The sequence below is a fragment of the Chelonia mydas genome, chromosome 3, assembly GCF_015237465.2.
Source record: "Chelonia mydas isolate rCheMyd1 chromosome 3, rCheMyd1.pri.v2, whole genome shotgun sequence".
Classification (NCBI taxonomy): Eukaryota; Metazoa; Chordata; order Testudines; family Cheloniidae; genus Chelonia; species Chelonia mydas.
The window spans coordinates 95,658,988-95,681,598 of NC_057851.1; the positions used below are offsets into that span (position 1 = coordinate 95,658,988).

General features: G+C 41.5%; 1 protein-coding gene across 2 annotated transcripts in view; it reads left to right on the top strand.

Moving 5' to 3' along the window:
- LAMA2 (laminin subunit alpha 2) overlaps positions 1-13,122 on the top strand; it is a 457,344-nt gene extending 444,222 nt beyond the window's left edge. For both annotated transcript variants that reach the window (XM_037894776.2, XM_037894777.2), the window contains 6 exons: positions 839-1,028; positions 6,188-6,343; positions 8,036-8,189; positions 8,503-8,633; positions 9,468-9,690; positions 12,718-13,122. In XM_037894776.2, the coding sequence (XP_037750704.1) occupies positions 839-1,028; positions 6,188-6,343; positions 8,036-8,189; positions 8,503-8,633; positions 9,468-9,690; positions 12,718-12,875 (1,012 nt within the window). In that variant the 3' untranslated portion in view covers positions 12,876-13,122. The remainder of the gene's footprint in view (positions 1-838; positions 1,029-6,187; positions 6,344-8,035; positions 8,190-8,502; positions 8,634-9,467; positions 9,691-12,717) is intronic.
- Positions 13,123-22,611: the final 9,489 nt, after the last annotated feature.

The following is a 22,611-nucleotide window of genomic DNA, read 5'->3' on the forward strand; positions in this document are numbered from 1 at the left end:
GAATGATATCGATTGCCAAGAACCAGTTTAGCCAGTTCATGCAACAGAATTAATAAATTGCACATGGGGAGGAAAGTGAAGTTCACTGATTCACAAACCAAATTATTTTTCTTGTAATGAGCAGGTCCCTTTTCCTCTTTTCTCTTCTTGTCTCATGATTAAAATCAGCCAGCAAGGTTACCTGTTGCACAACAGGAACACCGCCAAGCTACACGCCCTCACAGAAGAATTAATGGAATTACTCCTTCTGAAAGTTATAGCTACACACTGGCTGGTCCTAGCTATTGGACCAGAGATTGTGAAGCAATACGTGGTTCATTGCTCACTTTTGCAGTGAAAGAGTGTGACAATTAATAATTGCTTCAAGTGAAACTAGTGAATTTTGTTCACCTTCCTAGTCTTGTTCACCTTCCTTTGATTGCACGGGCAACCTTAATTCTGACATTTCCTAATTTTGAGTGCTTGACTTAGTAAATGTAATGTTATTTTAAAATAGTTTTTTTGTGTGTAATTTCTTAGTTAAAAAAAAAACCATGGTGAAAAGACAGAAACTCCATTATATAGCATCACTTTGGACACCTACATGGGTCATCAGGAGGGTTGCTGTATTAGACAATATACATCTCCACAATAGGCGTTGGACTAACAAATAAAATGAAGCTCTCAGGTCTGAATGATGTTTAAGTTTTGATGGACAAACAAAAGCACTGGTATCTGGCCTCTTAAAAATTCATTTTTCTGAAAGGAAGGAAGGGAGGAGGGGAAGAGAGAGAGAATTAATTTTTCCTCCATTTGATTTTGAGAAAAAAATTTCTTTGGTTCTGTGTTTGCTTTTCAGGCTCACAATTGAATTTGAAGTCCGAACAGAGGCTGAATCTGGCTTGCTTTTTTATATGGCCCGGATCAACCATGCTGATTTTGCCACTGTTCAGATAAAGAATGGACTGCCTTACTTCAGCTATGACCTGGGAAGTGGGGACACCAAAACAATGATTCCAAACAAAATCAATGATGGCCAGTGGCACAAGGTATACAATGCGGTGGGATGCTTAGAAGTGCTAGAGAAATCCTTGACTTGTTCAGGAGATCTGCTTGAAATCTACATGAGCTGAATTTTTAGATACTGGCACCTAAGTTGTGCTTGGAGAATTTTTGCTTTCAGATGCAAACATGTAATTGTAACTATGTTTACACAGGTTCATATTCTGCTAGGTGCCGATATTTGAAAATGTGTCCTGTAGGTAAAGACATATTTTGGGTCACATTTAGAATATACAGTATATGTAGCTGGGAAACCCAGAGAAGATTATAATGTTCTCCTCATCTGTCTACATTATCTAAGTAATGGGGCCCAGGTGATTTGTTTGGAGGGTTTCACGCTCGATGAGACAACACATTAGGGCTAACAGTCTTTTGAGGTATCACTGTGGCTGAAATGTGACACAGTTAAAAGACCAAAGAACTTTAAAAAAAAAAATCAAGTGAAGTCAGTTTTGTTTGCACTGTTACCTCAACTCATTGTGGAGCAAATGTGATATTCACAGGCATGTTTGCAATGTTTGTGAGCTTTAGGAAAGGAAACACTTATGAATATAAAATGCACTTGGCCTCTGGATAACGGGTAGGAAATCATATCACAACCATCAATATAGTATCTGCTGAAGAGAGGTAACAAATGCATTATAAGTCACTAGGTACACAGAGAACTGTCAGAGGGGATTTACTAAATTTGACAGATCTGTTCTGCTAATCACAACACAAACTAGAATAAATTAAAACCTGTCACTAAACAAGAATAACCCTAAAGCATTTCACCTTAATCATGGCTCGCAGTACTCTAGACCCTGGTCTACAGCAGGGCTTTAGGGCTGGTCCAAAGATAGTTTTCCCTGGTGGAAATATCTGACAAAATCAAAAAATATTTTGTTTTCATTTAAAGTTTCCATGGGAAATTTTGAGTTTTCAGTGAAAATGCAAAACTGAAAGATTTCAGCCAACAATGAGAGTTGTAGAGCCCCACGGGGTGGTATTTTGATCCTCCAGCCCCCATTTTTCTTTATGGGTTGGGACCCCAACTGGACTACAGCTCCCATAATGCATTACAGATCTCCCCTTTTGGTGAGAAGAAGGAGTGCAACATGGAGTCCCTGGCCCTGGGTATGTTAGGGGAGATATAGTCCAGCGGGGAATCTCGGCCTGTAGAAAAACGTGGGGACATGAGGAGCAAACTACAACTCTCCTGAGGCCCTACAACTACCTTTTGATCCCGAATCTTTCTGTTTTCAGCCAAACACGTTTGAGCAAAAACCCAGCATTTTCTGCCGAAAGCAGACACTGTTCATGAAAAATTTCATTGACTCAACAACCCAATTTTCCCTCTGAAAACAGTTTGGACAGAAAAGTTGGAACCAACCCTAGAGGGGTTGAAGCACCCAAGGTTAGTCATGGCAAAATTGCCAAACCCTGGTGAACACGAGGATCCATGGTCAGCAGAACCAGAGGAGCAGTGGAGGCTAGTGCCACCACAATGGAAATATTGCAGCAGCTGAACTATGTTTCCACCCCACACTTGGCTCCACTTCCCCTCCGACTCGGCCCCACGCTGCCCAGCTCCAGTTATTGCCTCCCCATTGGCTGATAGTTTGGGAGCTGAGAGCCAATCAAGTTCTGGCCAGCACCTCCCTCCCCAGCGGCGGGCAGGGGTAGGGCACACTTTCACTGATAGGGAGGCAGTAATTGTGCACACATGCAGAGGGGGCTAAGGCTATAGTGGGACCCAGAGGGACTGGAGCAGCAACCACAACACCCAGGATCCAGCCGGGGGACAAGGATGTGATGGAGCCAGGATGTGATGACTCCCTCTGCTATCCATCCACCTCCCCGGCTTCAATTCAAGATGTGCTTCTGCCACCTCTGCTAGGATCCAAAGGAAGCTAGCTAAGGGGAGGGAAGGAGAAATACAGCTCCCTCCTACTAGTGTCCTGCCTTTCTGCCCTGTCCTGTGGGCACTCCTCCCATTTGCCTTCCTACCTCTGTTTCCTGCTGCCTGCATCACATTCTGTTCTAGCGAGGCTGAGGGTGAAAGATGGTGAGGACCCATATGGCCCTGCTGCTCACAGCATTCAGTCAGCCCCTCACCAGGTTTAAGCAGTACTTCACTGGAACAAAGCAGAGTGAAGGTGGGGACAGGAGTAAAGAGGAAGCACCCCCTTTCCCTTCTAGCAGCACCCCGCCACTTCCACCTTACTGTACCTCCCAGCACTCAACACCCCACCAGCAGCATCCACATCCAGTTGTAAATCCCAGGCAGCACCAACATCCCCAACACCAGCCGCTCACCCAATAGAACATGCCCTCTCTCCACCTCAACCCAATCCAATTCTTGCTGTGCCCCGCGAAGGATGTTAGGATGTGAACGCAAATGATTTAGTGACTGAGGTCACTGCAGCAAACTTCAACTGTTTTGGCATCCCACATGGAAAAAGCTTGAGAAGCTGACCTAGAGTATTCTCCATCCTTATCTTAGGCCTGGTTTGATACTCATTATTAAACTATATTGTATTAGCATTGCCCTTGATCACCAAATCTCAGTCTTATGGCCCAACCCCACCATACTGCTATTACCCAACTTATCCTTCAGCTTTTTCAGGCTCCCTATAATAATATTTCTGGGTACTTCAGCTACTCCATACCCAATTCCTTTGCTACCAGCCAGATCACACTCCCACCCAGTTTAGAGCTGTATCCCAAATTCACCCCAAAGAGCACTATCACCAATTTTCAGTTCCTTTCTTCCCAGCCACCCTCCTGTCAGTTTTCAGTACTTCCTACTGTAGATGTGCCACAGAATCCTCTATGACTGATGTGCTCCTTAACTGAACAAGGAGAGGGAATGTTAAAGGAACCAAGCAAACACTTTTTAATATTTTAATAGGCTAACTACTAAATTGTACCAATGCACCACATGATTTTGCCCGGCAGATGCACTCTGGAGCAGCTCTACAAGATCTTACAAATTGCTTTGCTACAGCAGCTTGTAACTTTGACCTCACCATCAGCCAAATAAAAATGAATGTACCAATCATCTCCTCAACAACGTTACCAAGACCCATCAATAGTCACCAGACACCAAGCTCTCAAACAGGTTATTTAAAGTAGTAGCACGTTGAACAACAAAGCGACAATCAACCACAAAGTGGATGTGTGAATCAAGTAAGCCAGCGCTGCATATGGTTGTCTCTATCACCAAATCTGGAAGCAATGTGGAATCTGTCTAAAAACAAAAGTCAAAGCCTATAATGCTGTTGCCTCATGACATTGGGTCCAAACCATAGACCTGTTATCAAGAGCATAATAAAAAACTTCACAGTTTCCACTTGTAACACCTATGACAATTGCTTGACATCAAAGGGCAGGACCATTTTTCAACATGGAAGTCCTGGAAAAAGCTGGTGTTAGATCTCCTGTGTGTAGAACCCAGGCCTGCCAGGCTGGGGACATTGCCATGCTGCCACCCAGTAACAGATGTAACCTATTTGCGCTCCATGACCCCATGACCCCCATGCTGTGGAAAAGTCCTGCATCAAGGGGTCTGATAGGCAGCAGCCTCATGGCTCCTAATTGGCTCCCCATTCTATACAGACCGAAGGGATGTTCCAGGAAGAGTCTAGGCAACAGCCCAGATCTTCTGTAGCTGCCACAACCATTTCTGCTCCTTGATCCTGAACTCCTGGCTTTGACCTTGGCTTGACTTGGACTTCATCTCCTGACTTAGCCCCTGAAACCTGACTCAGACTCTGACCTTTGAACTTGACCTGGCCTGGAACCTGACTCCGAATTCCTCCACTGTTCCCAGCATCAGGTTTGCCCCTTCTCTGACCCTTGGTCCTCACTGCCCTTGTTGGGATCCTGACATCTGGTTCAGTCAGCTTCAAGACTCATTCGATCTGCACCCAAATGAGGTAGATTGCCCATGTAATTTGTATGCCTGAGACCCGTTTATCTAAACCCGTTCTATTCCGAATTAAGCTCCAGCAATTGTAAACATGGACAGCAGATGAATTACTTCAAAGACACCCTGAAACAACATGTGAGGAAAAAAAAATTCTGACTTGACCTTTGAGCAACTGGTAGTTGATCATACTGCATGGCACCGCACGGTAAGGGTGGGCATCCAGGACTTTGAGAAGAATCAAGTTGACCAGCTTGAAGCACACAAACAAAGTGCAACTCAATCACCACAACTAGGCAAATGGCTCTGTGCCCAGTGTGGTAAATGTTCTTCCCACATTGGTCTATGGAGTCACGTGAAGGCCCATTAGTACAAACTATGATTGTCAACGTCGTCCTTGAAATCAAGGGTCACTAGTATCATTATCATCACCAGGGCGCTTTAAAAATGTTACCTTAGTTTAGCTAGCACGTATACTATACAAGACATTTAGTCCTCTTAATACACAGAAGCACTGCTGCAGAAGTCCCTGGGGACTCTAATATATATCTTTGGAGAGAGAGTGGTTTAGCAGTAGTTATGGGCAAAGCTTGAACAACTCCTCAGCAATTGTTGTTCCTCCATATGAGACATGTCCTATTTGTCTGAATAGGAATCTTATTAAGCCCGTGTGTGTTACATTTACTCCATCCTGAACTATGATCTGTAGCAAGTATAAGCTAAAGGAACAAGAAACTCAGTCATGGGATATAGTTCTTAAATATGTACTGTAATAAACCTTTACAGTGGATGCCATTAAAAAGTCAACATTTACCATCCCAAATGCTTGCAGTTAGCATGGGATCTTTCTATAGCTAGAAGAAGAGATGGAGCAGAACTGCTATCACTTTAGTGAGGCAAACACTGAGTTTTCAAATGGCATCCTCTGTACTTTTAGTAATTCTAGTACTAATACTCATGATGCTTCCTGGCATATTTGAATTAAAAATTTAGTTCTGTGGTTGTGCAACACACAGAACGGTGGTGTTCTGGTCCATGAATGTGGTGTTCTAGGCACTACAGCAATACAAATAATAAGTAGGAATAATATTGTCTGCCGTATTCTTTACATAGAGGAAGTTTTATTTGACTTAAGGTGGAAATCTGAAGTTGCACTTTGAAAAGCATCCTTTGCTCCAGGGTTGTCTGGTACCAGAAACCTCTCACTAATGTGCTATATTTATGTCTTATTTCTAGGTAAAAATATTTCGAACCAAGCAAGAAGGAATCCTTTTAGTAGATGGTGTTGCAAACAGGACCACCAGCCCCAAGAAGGCCGATATCTTGGATGTTGTGGGGATGCTGTATGTCGGAGGATTGCCCATTAACTATACAACTCGAAGAATCGGTCCAGTAAGGAAGAAAGTTTAATAAGCTATTTCACAGTCTTTAAATATGTGTTGGCCGGTATCACCATTTACATTTCTCTTCCAAAATATAAAGGCAAATGGATAGAAGGGCCTATCCAATTCTTCTTTAAGTAGTTGGAAGGACCTGGGTTAGAATACAGTCAGTACAAAGAATTGAAACTGGCCCATAGTCATTACTGTGGGGAGAGGGAAAAGCTTTACAGTCCTGGACCCTTACAATTCCCCAGTGAATAAGGATTTCTTATATGAAAGATTGTGCAAAGAAAATACGAATAAAACTGGAAAGGTTTTAGAAATTCCATTGAAATCAGTGGTCTTAAGAGACTTACATGGGTGTTACTGAAAGCAAGATCTCTCCCAATGTGTGTGTGTGTACCTCTCTTCCCTCCTCAATGTCTGCTTCCTTCTCCTTTCCCCACAATCTCTGTGTGTTTGTGTTTTTTCTCATTCTCTCCTTCCCCCTCACACCAAATGTATGCCTGTGTGCACACTTTTGTCCTTTGAAGTGTGTGTTTGACATTTACCATTCATTTCCCCAATATTATCACACTCCAGCATCAGCCAAGGCAGGGCTGGAACAATTTTTATAGTGGGGGTGCTGATGATAGAAACCATGTATTTGGTGTTTGTTATTACTACTTCAAGGGGTGTGGCAACACCCCCGGTTCCAGCACTACTGGGCCAAGGGCTTTCTTTATAGCCTGTAGGCCCTCCATGCTCCTGAGCTTCCTCTCCCCAACCTCTGCCAGCACCAGTTGTCCAGTAGGTGGGCGGACTCCCAGGCCTCCTTCAGGGAGGAGAGAGGAAATGCTGCTCTGCACAGCATCCAGCATCAAAGGAAAGAGACATTATCTGAGATGGGAGGGGGGAAAAGTGCTAATACGTCACACCAGCTACACAGACTCAGTGCAATCCCTGCTGCTTCCTCCTTTATAGGTCATCCAACGAGCAGCATACTAGTAATAATAATAATACCTAGCTCTCATAGTGAAGCCTTGTTAAATTGTAAAACACTGATAAAGATGCAAGAAAATCCTGCAAATAATATCTTAGCTACAATCATACAATTGTAATAGATAAGATTATATGGAGGGCCATACGATGCCATAAATATTTATGTAAAACTTCCATTCACTTAAGCAGGAGTACCACATTTAGAAGGATGTGGCCCAATATAAGCACAGCTTTAATATGTAAGATTAGCCACTCAATGGAATAATAAACAAAAAATGTAGTAATGTTACAAGTTATCTCCATGCCTTTGTCCACTGGTTTAACTAGAAAGTACGGACTCTATTCAATTACAGAAGTAAAGTATGGGCCATTACATTTCTGTATTACCTGTGCAATTTTCTACGTTTCATTATGTAGTGCATTATTTTATGCCCCTTCCATTAAGCGAAAGAGATATAACTCCATTTTGTGAGATCTGATCCCTAGAATTTCAGAAAAGCAACCTAATTAGTCGGTAGTGTGATGGAGATTAGATTCTTATTTCGATCAGATATTGTGGATTAGCCGTGTAAAGTTCAAGACTCATTCAGCTCCACACATCCAGCAGCAAAACACAGAATCAAAAGAAGGGATATTTTCTGATGCCATAATTGAGCCTTTCCATACCAGCATTTCTGCTTGTTTTTCATTACAACATTCTCTGTTTGAACACTGCATCCAGGTTACTTACAGCATTGATGGTTGCATCAGAAATTTTAAGATGACAGAGGCTTCTGTTGACCTGGATAATCCAACCTCCAGCTTCAACGTTGGCAAATGCTTTACCAATGCAGAGAAAGGAACATTCTTTGATGGAACAGGCTTTGCCAAAACAGGTAATAAACTACAATTTTACTAGTGCTAAAAGACCATTATAGCAAGTGGGATTTTCAAAGGCAATCAGCATTGCCTAAGCCCCATCAACTTCCGTGGGAGCAGAGTTAGGCCAGCTCTGACTCTGAGCACTTTTCAGAATCCCATTCAACATGTTTAAATGTTATGCCTGGTGTTTGATCTTGTGTATTTTTAGCAAGATCTCATATTATGAACTGGTACCATGAGCTACTATTTTACACTCGATTTCAGTTGGACTAAATAATACTGTAGCTCTTTTTCTAAGTGTATCACTGTATGTTTTCCACTCCCCAGTTGGAACATATAAAGTGGGAACAGACCTACTAGTGGAGTTTGAATTCCGTACTACTCGAATGGATGGTGTTCTGCTGGGAATCAGCAGCCAAAAAATGGATGGACTCGGCATCGAGCTGGTAGATGAAAAAGTGAGTGAAGGCATTTTGCAGTGAGGGCATCATCAGATACATTTCTGGATATCTGTAGTGCATTTGTGTGTTTTAAACTGTATGAACAAGTTTAAACTCTGATTTAATGTCAAGTCATCTCAGTCAAGATCACAGCCCCCTGTATGGCAGTCAGTCTTTCCCCTTCCAAATTTGTCTGACACGTCTAGTTTTGCTAAAACATCCTAACATGTTATTCTGCAACACTGCTGTGTTTCCTGCGTTACAGCATTGGGCCTATGTTAGCAGGAGTGTGCAAAGTTGGGGGCACTGTGTCTGTCATGTCATGAATATCAGTCCCTTGTGTGTGTAACTCAATTTTGGTACATAGTTTAATCAACCACTCAGCTGCACATAAAAGTAAATAGCTCTGTTTTGTATAAGACCCACACAAAACCTATTTTTTTTGTCCTTATACAGTTTCACAACAGAAATGTGGCAGACCATGCCCACAGCTTTGCACATTCCTGCTAACCTAGGCCCCAGTGCTACACATGGATCTACACAAGTGAGCTCTGTTGACTTTTGTGGGATTCTTTATGGGTGCAAGGATCCACCCACACAGAACTGGGTGCAGGATCAGAGTCATAGTTATTAAATTCTGGTGATGGAAATAAACACAATGGAGCTAAGCTGTCTTGTGTTGATTTAGAAATGTAATAAGAAGACACTTCATGTTTAACTCTACATTTATTCTAAATCTATATGTAGCTTTTGGGAAGAACAGATTTAATGAAAACTAGAGCACCATGTTCTGGATAATTATTATTTTGATAACTAGTCCTTTTCCCTGCTCTTTCATGATACATTCTCTAGCTGATGTTCCATGTGGATAATGGTGCAGGCAGATTCTCTGCCATCTATGAGCCTGACAAACCAGGCAGCTTGTGTGATGGACAGTGGCACAAGGTTACTGCAAACAAGATCAAGCACCGCTTAGAATTGACTGTGGATGGGAATCAGGTGGATGGGAGCAGCCCAAATGGAGTCTCCAGTTCTGCGGACACTAATGATCCTGTCTTTGTTGGAGGATATCCTGGTGAGTGTCCAACACACAAACAGGGCATTAGTCACACTCTCTAGTAATGATGCGTTGCCAATGTCTTAAATATAGTTCAGTTTCACACACTAATAATCAATGGCGATAGCACGGTTGTGAATATCCAAACTTCTCTACAGTACAAATGCCAGTTATCTAGATTTCATTCTTGTGCCTTTGAATAACAGGAGCTCTGCAGCACTGAATTTCAGTCATGCACTGCCAATATTTCAGCTAAGAAAGCCTCTAATTCTTTTTCCCTTGAACCTATCATAAACCCCCTAGCCGAGGGAGTGTGTGCATTTGCAGAGAGGAGCAAAAAGACTCTTCGCCTTTCTTTTCACATTTCAGCAAAAACACTTTTTCATAGCCAAGGCAACAGCAACAGCATTTGACAAACCTGAACTGCCAAAAATGTTTACATGGAAAAAAAGGTAGGCTGAGTATATTGATCATATAGCACAGAGCTCAGCCTGTGAACGTTGATTTAGGGGATGTGGGGAACGAGCTGTCCTCCCTCAGGACTGTTTTGCAAATATTTCCCATTTGGTGCAATCTGGTTTATTTTTAAAGGCAAAACAAACATTACTCTTCAGAGGTATTTTAATGAGCCCCAGCAAAGTTATTTCTAGCATGGGTGAAAGGATCCAGAGATGAGGTAAACGCTACAAGAGGCCTTCATACTTACTCTACTGATAGTGAATATTCACAACTAACTGTTCACAAACAAACAAATAGACCAAGAATTATTTGAGGAATAATTTAATCTTGAAAATCAAATGTCTGAAATTGGTAAAATGCTCATAGTATTGGGTTTTTTTTACTAATTTTGTAGCACTCCTAGTGCTGTTTTATACTAGCTTGTGAACAGAGAAAAGCTAAACATCAGATAAGGGTGTCTATTGCAGTGTCCATTGAAGTCAATAGAAGGCCTCTCATTGACATCCGGGAGCATTGCACTGAGCTCTGAATTATTTTCTTTGCATTTTTTCTCCATTCTAATTGATGCAATACAATGTATCCAGTAACACTTAGCTTTCAGTCCCTCCAAATGTTTTCTGATGTGTTTCCTGTATTGTTTGATATGTAAGAGAAAGCCAGGCTCTGCCACGCTGGCCTAATTTGGAATGAATGTTGTGCCATAAAGGTGTTCCCGGTGTTGTGGTATTTTTACATAAGAACGGCCATACTGGGTCAGATCAAAGGTCCACTTAGCCCAGTATCCTGTCTTCCGACAGTGGCCAGTGCCAGGTGCCTCAGAGGGAATGAACAGAACAGGTAATCGTCAAGTCATCCATCCCCTGTCACCCATTCCCAGCTTCTGGCCATCAGAGGCTGTTTTTACAGCAATCCTTAGACTCTAATTTAAGAACTGGCGCTAAAGAAAAGTTTCCAGGGGCGTGCATAATGAGTTATGAGCTGCATTTAGGCAAAAGAAGTGCAATCAGGTGTAACACAGCAGTCTGTATAAAACAAATCCACACCACTTGCGTTGGAATGATACCCATGAACTGAGTTAAAGCTGCATACTAAATTGTGGATCCATGCGATAAATAATGTGTCATGCACCTTTGACCATCTCTCCTCCTTCTGTTGACTAATCCATTTCCCCCGGGGTTTATTCTAACATTCCAAACACCTCAACAGTCTCGCACACCTGCCTCTTTTTGTTCAGCCTGCCAGAGAAACGTTTTGTCTTCCTCCAAATGTGGAATTGTCCCAATTTATCCTCACCTGAGGCACAGAACAGACAAGATTCAGTCCAAGACCAGTGGCAGCTTTTCATTGTGTACATATGTTACAAATTTAACGTCCATTATCATGGGATCCAGATTCAACAGTCCACTGAGGTTGCTTTATGCTTCATTAAATCATCTGAAATTGGCTAGTGGAGAATTCCCTTGGGCAGGGGAATTTTCCACCAGTGGAAAGTTGTTGAGGTCAACTCTCATTGCCTCCTGCACCAACAACTGTCTCCCTCCCTGCCCTGCCGCGCCACAGACACACACATCCCCCGTGTAAGAAGAAGGAGGGGTCAGAGTTTTGGGGTAGGGGAGGGCTTGTAGTAGAACAGAGCTCAGCTGTGCCCAATCCTCCACTGATGTTGTAATGTCCCTGTGAAGCCCTGTCTTGCACTAAGGCTAGGCAGCCCAGCTGGCTCCCTGTGGCCACTGCTTCACTCAGAAGACAGATGAGAAACAAGGCTGGGAACTTCAAACAATTGTGAAGGGGAGATTCTCAGCTTCCCAATGGGATTAGCACTCACTTCTAGCCTTCTGGGTTCCCAAGATGGCAGACTTTAAAGCTGTGACATTTTTAGGCATGTAAAAGCTATTAGGGGTCATTTTCAGTGTTTTTATGGTTCTATTCGAGCCCAGTATAGTTGGACTCAGAGTAGCTAAAGCCCTTGCCTTTACAGACACAAAAATACAAAATATAATCCAGAAATAGTCTCTCCGTAACATTGCTAGGGTAGCCTCTCTGTGATACCTGCAGCACATACAGAATAGACAGTATGTGCCTTTTGGGGATGCAGAAGTCGCCCTGACAACTTTGCTACTTGTGAGTAAATGTACCCATCCCAGGCTCATGCTGATAAACCCTTTCTACCACATGTAAACAGACTACAAGTTGCAGATACACAGAACCATTATTTGCCTGCTGCATACCATTTGTTATTACTGTAGAAAAAAATGCCATTTGGACCTCTCAGGAAGTTTGAAGGCTGTTTTATTTAATGTCATGAACATCACCTGAACTGAGCTGTGTGATTTAAATGGAAGATTTAAATGCATTCTGATTTTGGCAGTGGCACATTGTGGATGAAAAAAGAGACCGATTAGATAGTTGCCACCAAATCGAGCATTTATCAAACGTGCTTAGAGGTTTAACCACTCTCCTGCTACAGAACGGAGTGCAGCAAGTAAATTGTGAAGAATATATATTTGGGAATGCAAGTGGGAGAAGAGATTTGAAGAAGAAAAATGAGGTAACAACATTAGTTTTTGTTTTGTTTTGTTTTTTCAGATGGTCTGAACCAGTTTGGCCTGACCACAAATATCCGTTTTAAAGGATGCATTCGCTTGCTGAAGCTCACCAAAGGCACTGCTAAATCTCAGGAGATTAGCTTCAGCAAAGCCTTGGAGCTGAAGGGAGTTCAGCCTCTGTCATGCCCTGCAAACTAACATTTTGGAAACTAACACTGTCATTCAACTTTGACATGCCTCTGATTGTTTTAAGTGCCTCCATTTTTAAAAAAAAATACGTTACTTACAGTACATTTATAATAAAATGTCTTTGTGCAAGTATTTTGAGTTCTGTCTGTGATTATATTTAAATGGTTCTATTTCAAGGTAGCTCCCAAAAGAAGATTAAATTAGTAATCATTCATTTCTTCTTTCTTTAACTGAATAAAGCAATAAATTACTCTAATCTTTTGTGCTGTTTTTCTGTAGTTTGAAATTGAATTGTTCACCATAGTTTTTCATAAGTGGGACTGTATAGTATAGAGAGAGACGTGTGTGTGTGTGTGTGTGTGTTTCTGTGTGAATGCTCTTTATATAAAAAAGTGCGTTAACTCATTTCAAAAATCCATTTTGTTTTGGCCACTCCCCATTTTTAAAAAATGCTTTTAACAGAAAACTCTGCTTTGGATTAATGGACTGGTTCCGTTCAAAGATCATTTAGCATTCCTGGTTGGGGGCAATGCTGGGTGATTATTTAGTTTGTGCGTTGTTGTTACAAAGACTATATTGAACTTAAATCCTTAGAGTATGGAAATGTGGTAGCTTTGGAAACTTGTGCAGTATGTTTTTAGGGTGGCCCTAATTTTGCATCCCTTCTGAATCCAACGCTCCCTGCTGTCCATGAAAAAAATAGCTTTATTTTCTTTTTGTATCCAATAAAACTAAAAAATATTTCCGTATATTGCAGCACTTCAGACATCTGAAGAAACTCTTTGTATTCATATATTTTCATACTTACATTCCTTCAAATTTCTAAGAGCCAAATTGTACATTCAGTGCTTTGCAGATGGCATACAATAGGGAAAATAGGTTTGTGCTGGGCTTTGTATTTCTGTTCCTTTATTACACTGAGAGAAGACCTAAAAGGTACATTTAAAGACACACAACTTTTTTTTTCTTTTTGCCTGTTTTTTTAGCTTAGAAATATCAGGAACATCAAGTCTGGTTTTCCCTCATTTTACTGAAAGGGTGCCTGGCTGGTGTCAGTGATCAATCGTGAGATGCCTCATTTCTTAAATGGAGAGATAGGGATAGCGCTGGTTGACAATATTTCCCCAAAATGTTTTGATTTTTGACAAAAAAGTGTTTCGTGGTGAGACAGAAATTTTTCATTTTTGACAAAAATTGTCAGGTTTTCATTGAAAATCAAACTTCTGAAAACAAAGAAATGGGTTTTTTTAAAACAAAAATAAAATCAGTTTTCAGGTGCCTGGGGTTTTGATTAAAACTTAAACATATTTTGCAAAAATTAAAAAAATCCAGCAAATGAAACATTTTCATTAACAAAAAAGTAATGGGAAATGAAGTACTTTTCCTTACCAGCTCTAGTCAGTGGTGTTGAAATTTTAACATTCAGATAGTTTTTCTTCCAGCCATTTCTGAAAAGTTTGAGTTTAAAAAAAAGCAAACCAAAAAGGAGGGCTTTAAACAGAATAAATAATCAATTCCCTTGTCAACTAATCAGATGTCATTTGCATGGTATCTCTGATGTTATAAACCTACCGTTCTCCAGTCACCCAGGGTATAAAAGATCTGAATTTCTGATGTGTCTATATATGGAGGGAATCTCTTCTGCCTCCTTCATGAATCATAAGTAAGCACAAGTGTGCAGACCTTTAAAAAAAAAATCTTTAAGTAGCTGCTAACAATGTTTCATGCTATATGCCTGTGCTTTAGCAGCTGTTGAAACAAGACAGAATTATTCAGCCTATATATTACTGCCCTTTTGTAATTCATATTGGAGAATACAAAGCGTTTCCTCAAATGGCTGAAATGCTGCAAAATATGACACTAGTTCACCTTTTGGCACAGAGTATATATATATGGTATGATATTTCTATTCAAACGCCAAAAGGCAAACATCCTATGTTTCATAATTGGTGCAGGAGCCAGTATAAACTAAATGATGCGTCCAAAACTAAAATGTGTACTTTCAGCAAAGAAATAAAATCCTAGGGAGAAATCTCCTGCCATCAGTTTCCTCTCTATGTATTTTTTATGTTCCAAGGAAACCAACTGCAGAATTACAGCTCAACGCTCTACCTTGAATGGTCCCTCAGAATACGTGCTAACTACTTATGCTAAACAATCTGTTCCACCTTGAATGTTGCTGTGGCTCTGGGAGTTCCTTTCCCAGACCGGAGGAAGAGCTCTGTGTAAACTCAAAAGCGTGTCTCTCTCACCAGCAGAAGTTGGTCCAATAAAAGATATTCCCTCACCCACCTGGTCTCTCTGAGATCCTGGGACCGATACAGCTACGGCTACACTGCACATAGCTCAACATAACACAGCTTCACAGTTTTCCCTTGGCTGCAGAGTTATTTTCTTGAGCAAATTGCACCACTTTTCTAGCACTTGATTCCTCCGCTTTTCTTTTTTGCCTTTTTTCCAGGGGGATATTTGTTTGGATGCAAATTAAAATGATCCTTTCTGCTTTTCTGTCTTTATTAAGACTTGTTTGCAGTGTTTATTAATGCTGTAATAATAATGAAAGTAGATATCTGTGGTTTCAAGGTTTTTAACTTGTATGATGTACAGTAGTATAAAATATTCCATAAAGCGGAGTAAATTGCCTCACATCTCCCTTTTATTCAGAAGTTATTCTGGCACCTCCTGTACCTCTAGCTGGCATTGGCAGGAAAATTGACAATGGTTTCCAGAGAAGAGACTCAGACTCTGACTCCCGGATGTTAAGACTCTACAGTTGTTTTATTTCCTAATGTTCTTTTCATTATGATTCTGGGCTAAAATACGAAGTGGGCAGGACTCATACAGTCTAAGGCCTCAATTCTTCAATCAGCTCCACATAGATAGATTAGATCCAAGTAGAGCTGGAGGACAGGCTAGTGGTTTGGGTACTAGCCTGGGTCCCAGGCGACCTCATGTTCAATTCCTTGTTCCACTGTGGACATCTTGAATGACTTTAGGCAAGACATTTGGAGCAACAGTTTGATGTAGATGGTGCCAACTGGGATTTCAGAAGTGCCTACATGAATTAAATTCCAGGGATTTCAATGAGCATTGGGGAGCTGACCTGCTTAGGTACTTCTGAAATCCCACTAGGACCCTAAGTTCATCTTTAGGCACCTAACTACCTTTGTCAACCTGGCCCTTGGCCTCCCTGTAGCACCTCACAGAGGTGGTGTGACCATAAATACATTAGAGATTGTGAGGTGTTCAGATATTACAGTAACGGTGGCCATATAAGTCCCTTAAATAGCCAAACTCTGGGAGCCGGATTCTTAACCAGTGTAAGCTGGTATAACTGCATTGACCTCAGTGGTGCTATGCCAGTTTACACCAGTGGAACATCTCATCCTGGGACTCCACACAGGTGCAAAGTTGCACCCACATGGATCCAGTTGCAGGAACAGGGGATTTATCTCATCCCTAACAGGCCCTTATAGGGCTGTCAAACTATTTAAAAAATTAATCATGATTAATCACAATTTTAATCGCACTGATAAAAATAATAGAATACCAATTTAAATGCATTGTAAAACTTTTTGGATGTTTTGGTACATTTTCAAATATATTGATTTCAATTACAATGCAGAATACAAAGTGTACAGTGCTCACCATATTATTATTATTGATTACAAATATTTGCACTGTAAAGAATATAAACAAAAGTGCAGTCTACCAGTCGAAGTATGACGGGGCATACGAATGTTTAACATATTTGGCACGTAAATACCTTGCGACGCCAGCTACAACAGTGCCAGGCGAACGCCCGCTCTCACTTTCTGGTGACATTATAAATAAGAAGCTGGCAGCATTATCTCCTGTAAATGTAAACAAACTTATTTGTCTTAGAGATTGGCTGAATAAGAAGTAGGAAGGAGAAGTAGTAAGACCACTCGGTCTTGTAGGCTCTAAAGTTTGACATTATTTTGGTTTTGAGTGCAGTTATGTAAAAAAAATAATTCTACATTTGTAAATTGTACTTTCACAGTAAAGAGACTACACTACAGTACTTGTATGAGGTGAATTGAAAAATACTATTTGTTTTGTTTATCTTTTTTACAGTGAAAATATTTGTAACCAAAAATAATAATATAAAGTGAGCATAAGCTTTCGTGAGCTACAGCTCACTTCATCGGATGCATACTGTGGAAAGTATAGAAGATCTTTTTATACACACAAAGCATGAAAAAATGGGTGTTTACCACTACAAAAGGTTTTCTCTCCCCCCCACCCCACTCTCCTGCTGGTAATAGCTTATCTAAAGTGATCACTCTCCTTACAATGTGTATGATAATCAAGGTGGGCCATTTCCAGCACAAATCCAGGGTTTAACAAGAACATCTGGGGGGGGGGGGTAGGAAAAAACAAGGGGAAATGCCACAAGGGGCCACAGCAATGGTTCCCTCAACCCACCCAGCAATATTGTTAACCTGTCCAACTATACTCTTAGCCCAGCAGAAGCAGCTGTCCTATCTCGGGGCCTCTCCTTCTGCCCCTCCACCCCATGAACATGATACAGTTCTGTGGTGACCTAGAATCCTATTTTCGACATCTCCAACTCAAGGAATATTTCCAACACACCTCTGAACAACAGACTAATCCACAGAGACCTCCCTACCAATACTACAAAAAGAAGGATTCTAGGTGGACTCCTCCTGAAGGTCGAGACAGCAGACTGGACTTCTACATAGAGTGCTTCCGCCGACGTGCACGGGCTGAAATTGTGGAAAAGCGGCATCACTTGCCCCACAACCTCAGCCTTGCAGAACACAGCCTCAGAAACAACTCTGACATCATAATCAAAAAGGCTGACAAAGGAGGTGCTGTTGTCATCATGAATAGGTCGGAATATGAACAAGAGGCTGCTCGGCAGCTCTCCAACACCACTTTCTACAAGCCATTACCCACTGATCCCACTGAGGGTTACCAAAAGAAACTACACCATTTACTCAAGAAACTCCCTGAAAAAGCACAAGATCAAATCCGCACAGACACACCCCTGGAACCCCGACCTGGGATATTCTATCTACTACCCAAGATCCATAAACCTGGAAATCCTGGGCGCCCCATCATCTCAGACATTGGCACCCTGACAGCAGGATTGTCTGGCTATGCAGACTCCCTCCTCAGGCCCTACGCTACCAGCACTCCCAGCTACCTTCGAGACACCACTGATTTCCTGAGGAAACTACAATCCATCGGTGATCTTCCTGATAGCACCATCCCTGCCACTATGGATGTAGAAGCCCTCTACACCAACATTCCACACAAAGATGGACTACAAGCTGTCAAGAACACTATCCCCAATAATGTCAAGGCTAACCTGGTGGCTAAACTTTGTGACTTTGTCCTTACCCATAACTATTTTACATTTGGGGACAATGTATACCTTCAAATCAGCGGCACTGCTATGGGTACCCGCATGGCCCCACAGTATGCCAACATTTTTATGGCTGACTTAGAACAACACTTCCTCAGCTCTTGTCCCCTAACGCCCCTACTCTACTTGCGCTATATTGATGACATCTTCATCATCTGGACCCATGGAAAAGAAGCCCTTGAGGAATTCCACCATGATTTCAACAATTTCCATCCCACCATCAACCTCAGCCTGGTCCAGTCCACACAAGAGATCCACTTCCTGGACACTACAGTGCTAATAAACGATGGTCACATACACACCACCCTATACCGGAAACCTACTGACCGCTATTCCTACCTACATGCCTCCAGCTTTCACCCTGACCACACCACACGATCCATTGTCTACAGCCAAGCTCTGCGATACAACCGCATTTGCTCCAACCCCTCAGACAGAGACAAACACCTACAAGATCTCTATCAAGCATTCTTACAACTACAATACCCACCTGCGGAAGTGAAGAAACAGGTTGATAGAGCCAGAAGAGTTCCCAGAAGTCACCTACTACAGGACAGGCCTAACAAAGAAAATAACAGAACGCCACTAGCCGTCACCTTCAGCCACCAACTAAAACCCCTCCAACGCATTATTAAGAATCTACAACCTATCCTGAAGGATGACCCAACACTCTCACAAATCTTGGGAGACAGGCCAGTCCTTGCCTACAGACAGCCCCCCAACCTGAAGCAAATACTCACCAGCAACCACATACCACACAACAGAACCACTAACCCAGGAACCTATCCTTGCAACAAAGCCCGTTGCCAACTGTGCCCACATATCTATTCAGGGGACACCATCACAGGGCCTAATCACATCAGCCACACTATCAGAGGCTCGTTCACCTGCACATCCACCAATGTGATATATGCCATCATGTGCCAGCAATGCCCCTCTGCCATGTACATTGGTCAAACTGGACAGTCTCTACGTAAAAGAATAAATGGACACAAATCAGATGTCAAGAATTATAACATTCATAAACCAGTCGGAGAACACTTCAATCTCTCTGGTCACGCGATTACAGACATGAAAGTTGCGATATTACAACAAAAAAAACTTCAAAACCAGACTCCAGTGAGAGACTGTTGAATTGGAATTCATTTGCAAATTGGATACAATTAACTTAGGCTTGAATAGAGACTGGGAGTGGCTAAGTCATTATGCAAGGTAACCTATTTCCCCTTGTTTTTTCCTACCCCCTCCCCCTCAGACAGTTCTTGTTAAACCCTGGATTTGTGCTGGAAATGGCCCACCTTGATTATCATACACATTGTAAGGAGAGTGATCACTTTAGATAAGCGATTACCAGCAGGAGAGTGGGGTGGGGGGAGAGAAAACCTTTTGTAGTGGTAAACACCCATTTTTTCATGCTTTCTGTATATAAAAAGATCTATACTTTCCACAGTATGCATCTGATGAAGTGAGCTGTAGCTCACGAAAGCTTATGCTCAAATAAATTGGTTAGTCTCTAAGGTGCCACAAGTACTCCTTTTCTTTTTGCGAATACAGACTAACACGGCTGTTACTCTGAAACCTGTCAGTATAAAGTGAGCAGTGTACACTTTGTATTCTGTGCTGAAATTGACATAAATGTATTTGAAACTGTAGAAAAACATCCCAAAATATTTATAATAAACGTAAATTGGTATTTTTATTGTTTAACAGCATGATTAAAACTGCGATTAATCACGATTAATTTTTTAATTAAGTTCATTTGTTCTGAGTTAATCACTTGGGTTAGCTGTGATTAATTGACAGTCCTAGTCCTTTATTACTACTACCACCTCTGTCCCCCTTGTTCCAGAGACTTCCCTTCATGTCACTCTTTTTTTGTTTGTTTGTTTGTTTTTGTTTATGTTAAAGTCCCTTCTTCCCTTTAGGGGAAGTTTGCCACATATTTCCCCTCTTAGTTTCTCTTACCAAATGCCCTGCCTTGCAGAGACCCAACTCTTATAGCTGGGCCGGAAATGGGAATCTTCAGCAGAAGAAACACATTGGTGCATTGAAATCAAAGATGCCATCAAAGTCTTTTTTATTCATTTACCCACCAGATAGGAGCTTTTTCTTCAAAAGGACAGAGGAATCACTTCAGCACAATGTGAGGGACTCCTTCTCCAGGAGCTGTGAGTACTGTCTCCATGGCACTCCTGCTCCCCACTGACTCAGGAAGCCAGGAACCAAACTGGTTCCCACATTGAGATTGCAGAGCAGCTCCCCAGGTCTGTGTGTGAATGATTAAAAAAAAGCAAAACCTTATGTACTGTCAGAGATGGATATCACCACTAGCTTGCACAGTGTTACATCTCATGCCATTGATAAAAACTTTCTTCCTGATTGGACTCGGGAGAAGCCAGGCTAGTAGTTTCTCAGATATTGCAGTTGTACCCAAAGTTAATGTTTTTTAAACTGTGCCATTAGTTGCAAATCTGCAAGCTCTATAAAGCAAAGAAATGATCAAGGGACATAATAAATTTAGGGTCTGCTTGTTTAAACATCATTTGCAAGATGATCTGTTTAAATCTTGTGGATTAGCTCAGGCAATAATTTCTGCTTTTTAAGCACATTTGTAGACAAGGCAGTGTTCATCACGGTGGTGTACATTACTGGTTTTAATGAACACAATCAAATACAGGCCGCAGGCCTGCCACCTTGGAAGATGATGAGCACTTCAGCTCCCACTGACGTTAGTGACTTAACTGACAATTGAGAGTGTGCAGCACCTTCTTCAATGGGCTTCTCAGTACCACACAGGATAAGACCCTGAAATACAAGCATTTCATCTAGATTTTAGTATGGTCCTTTTCAAAGATGCATAAGGATAGCATGTTTCATCTTGATCCCTTTCCAAAGGGCCCAGGACACAGGCGCTCTCTATATGAGGTACTCTAAACTACGCAGCACTTGTCTCCTCAAGTTTGATTTAACCCTATTTGTGACCACCTTTTACACCAGAAAAGAGGCAGGAATATCCAAGGAAAGTTCTTGCTCTGTAGAGAATCTGGGGTTTGAAGGCCCCATTGCTACAAGAAAGGATTCCTCTCGTTGTTCTTGCAAAGGAAGGGACTAATCTATTGCCCTGAGACATGCTGCACTGATGGGAGAAAAATTACTGGAAATGAAGCAGAGGGCACGGTGGAGTACATGATCCGCTTAACATTCATGCTGCCCACATCACCAAGACTGGATGCTGCAAGATGCTGAGCATTCAAGCCTAGTGGTGCTGGAGCAATTTTTATAGTGGGGGTGCTGATGGCGGAAGCCATTTATTTGGGTTGTTATTACTACTTCAAGCCAGGGCGTATGGCAGCATCCCCAACAACCCGAGTTCCAGCACCTGTGCACAGGCCCCCAAATGTACATTAAGACAAGAAGGCTCAACACATTGAAGAATCAAGCCCAAATGCACATAAAAGCCCCGGTCCAGTAAAACACATGTCTTACTTTACGCTTGTGAGTACTGGATGGGAGCTTTAATTTTGCTCACAGAGGATAGCTGGCAGGAGGCATGCTGCCCTTCAAAACCATAGCACTTTATGGCAGTGGGGTAACTGCTACTACAAGGAGCAGTCAAACGGGTGGAAATTTTTGGAATAAAAAAGTTTTCCACTGAGTTAAAAAAAGAGACCTAGTTCAGAAGAGGAAACTTTTCATTAAATCATTTTCAGTTTTTGGCTGGTTGGTGTCTTTTAAGGAAACTTTGATGAAAACTTTAGCTAGGTGTTACCTGACATCATTGTTGGATCTTGTATGTCATGTGTTCTAGTTTGTTCTTTTGCTGTTGTTTTCAATTGATGATTGCAATTGGCCAATGTAGTCATATGGGTGAGACTTTTTTTTTTCAAAAGCTTGAAAGTAATCAATTTTGAAACAACAAAAGTGTTGATTAAAATTTCTGTAGAAAAAAATTTTAAAAATCAAATATTGTGTTTTCCAGTACATTTTTGGTCATGTGACATTCTCTAAGCAGTAGTTACTCACCCTCCTTGACTCTGACTCTGTACACAGCAGGTAATACTCCTGTGGGAATTCTGTGCCAAAAAATAAAAACTCTGTGCACAATTGTTTAAAATTCTGAAAACTTCTGCATATTTTATTTGTCAAAATAATACAGTATAATCACGCCAATTAGTTTGGTAATTTATTTCAAAATACCTGTCAGCAACTATGTCTGTAACAATACAGATAATAAAAAAGATTCAGGAAATGTTTATGACAGATACCTTACTAGGCATATTAATACAGAACTTTGAATAATTCATTTAAATTACAACACAAAAACATATT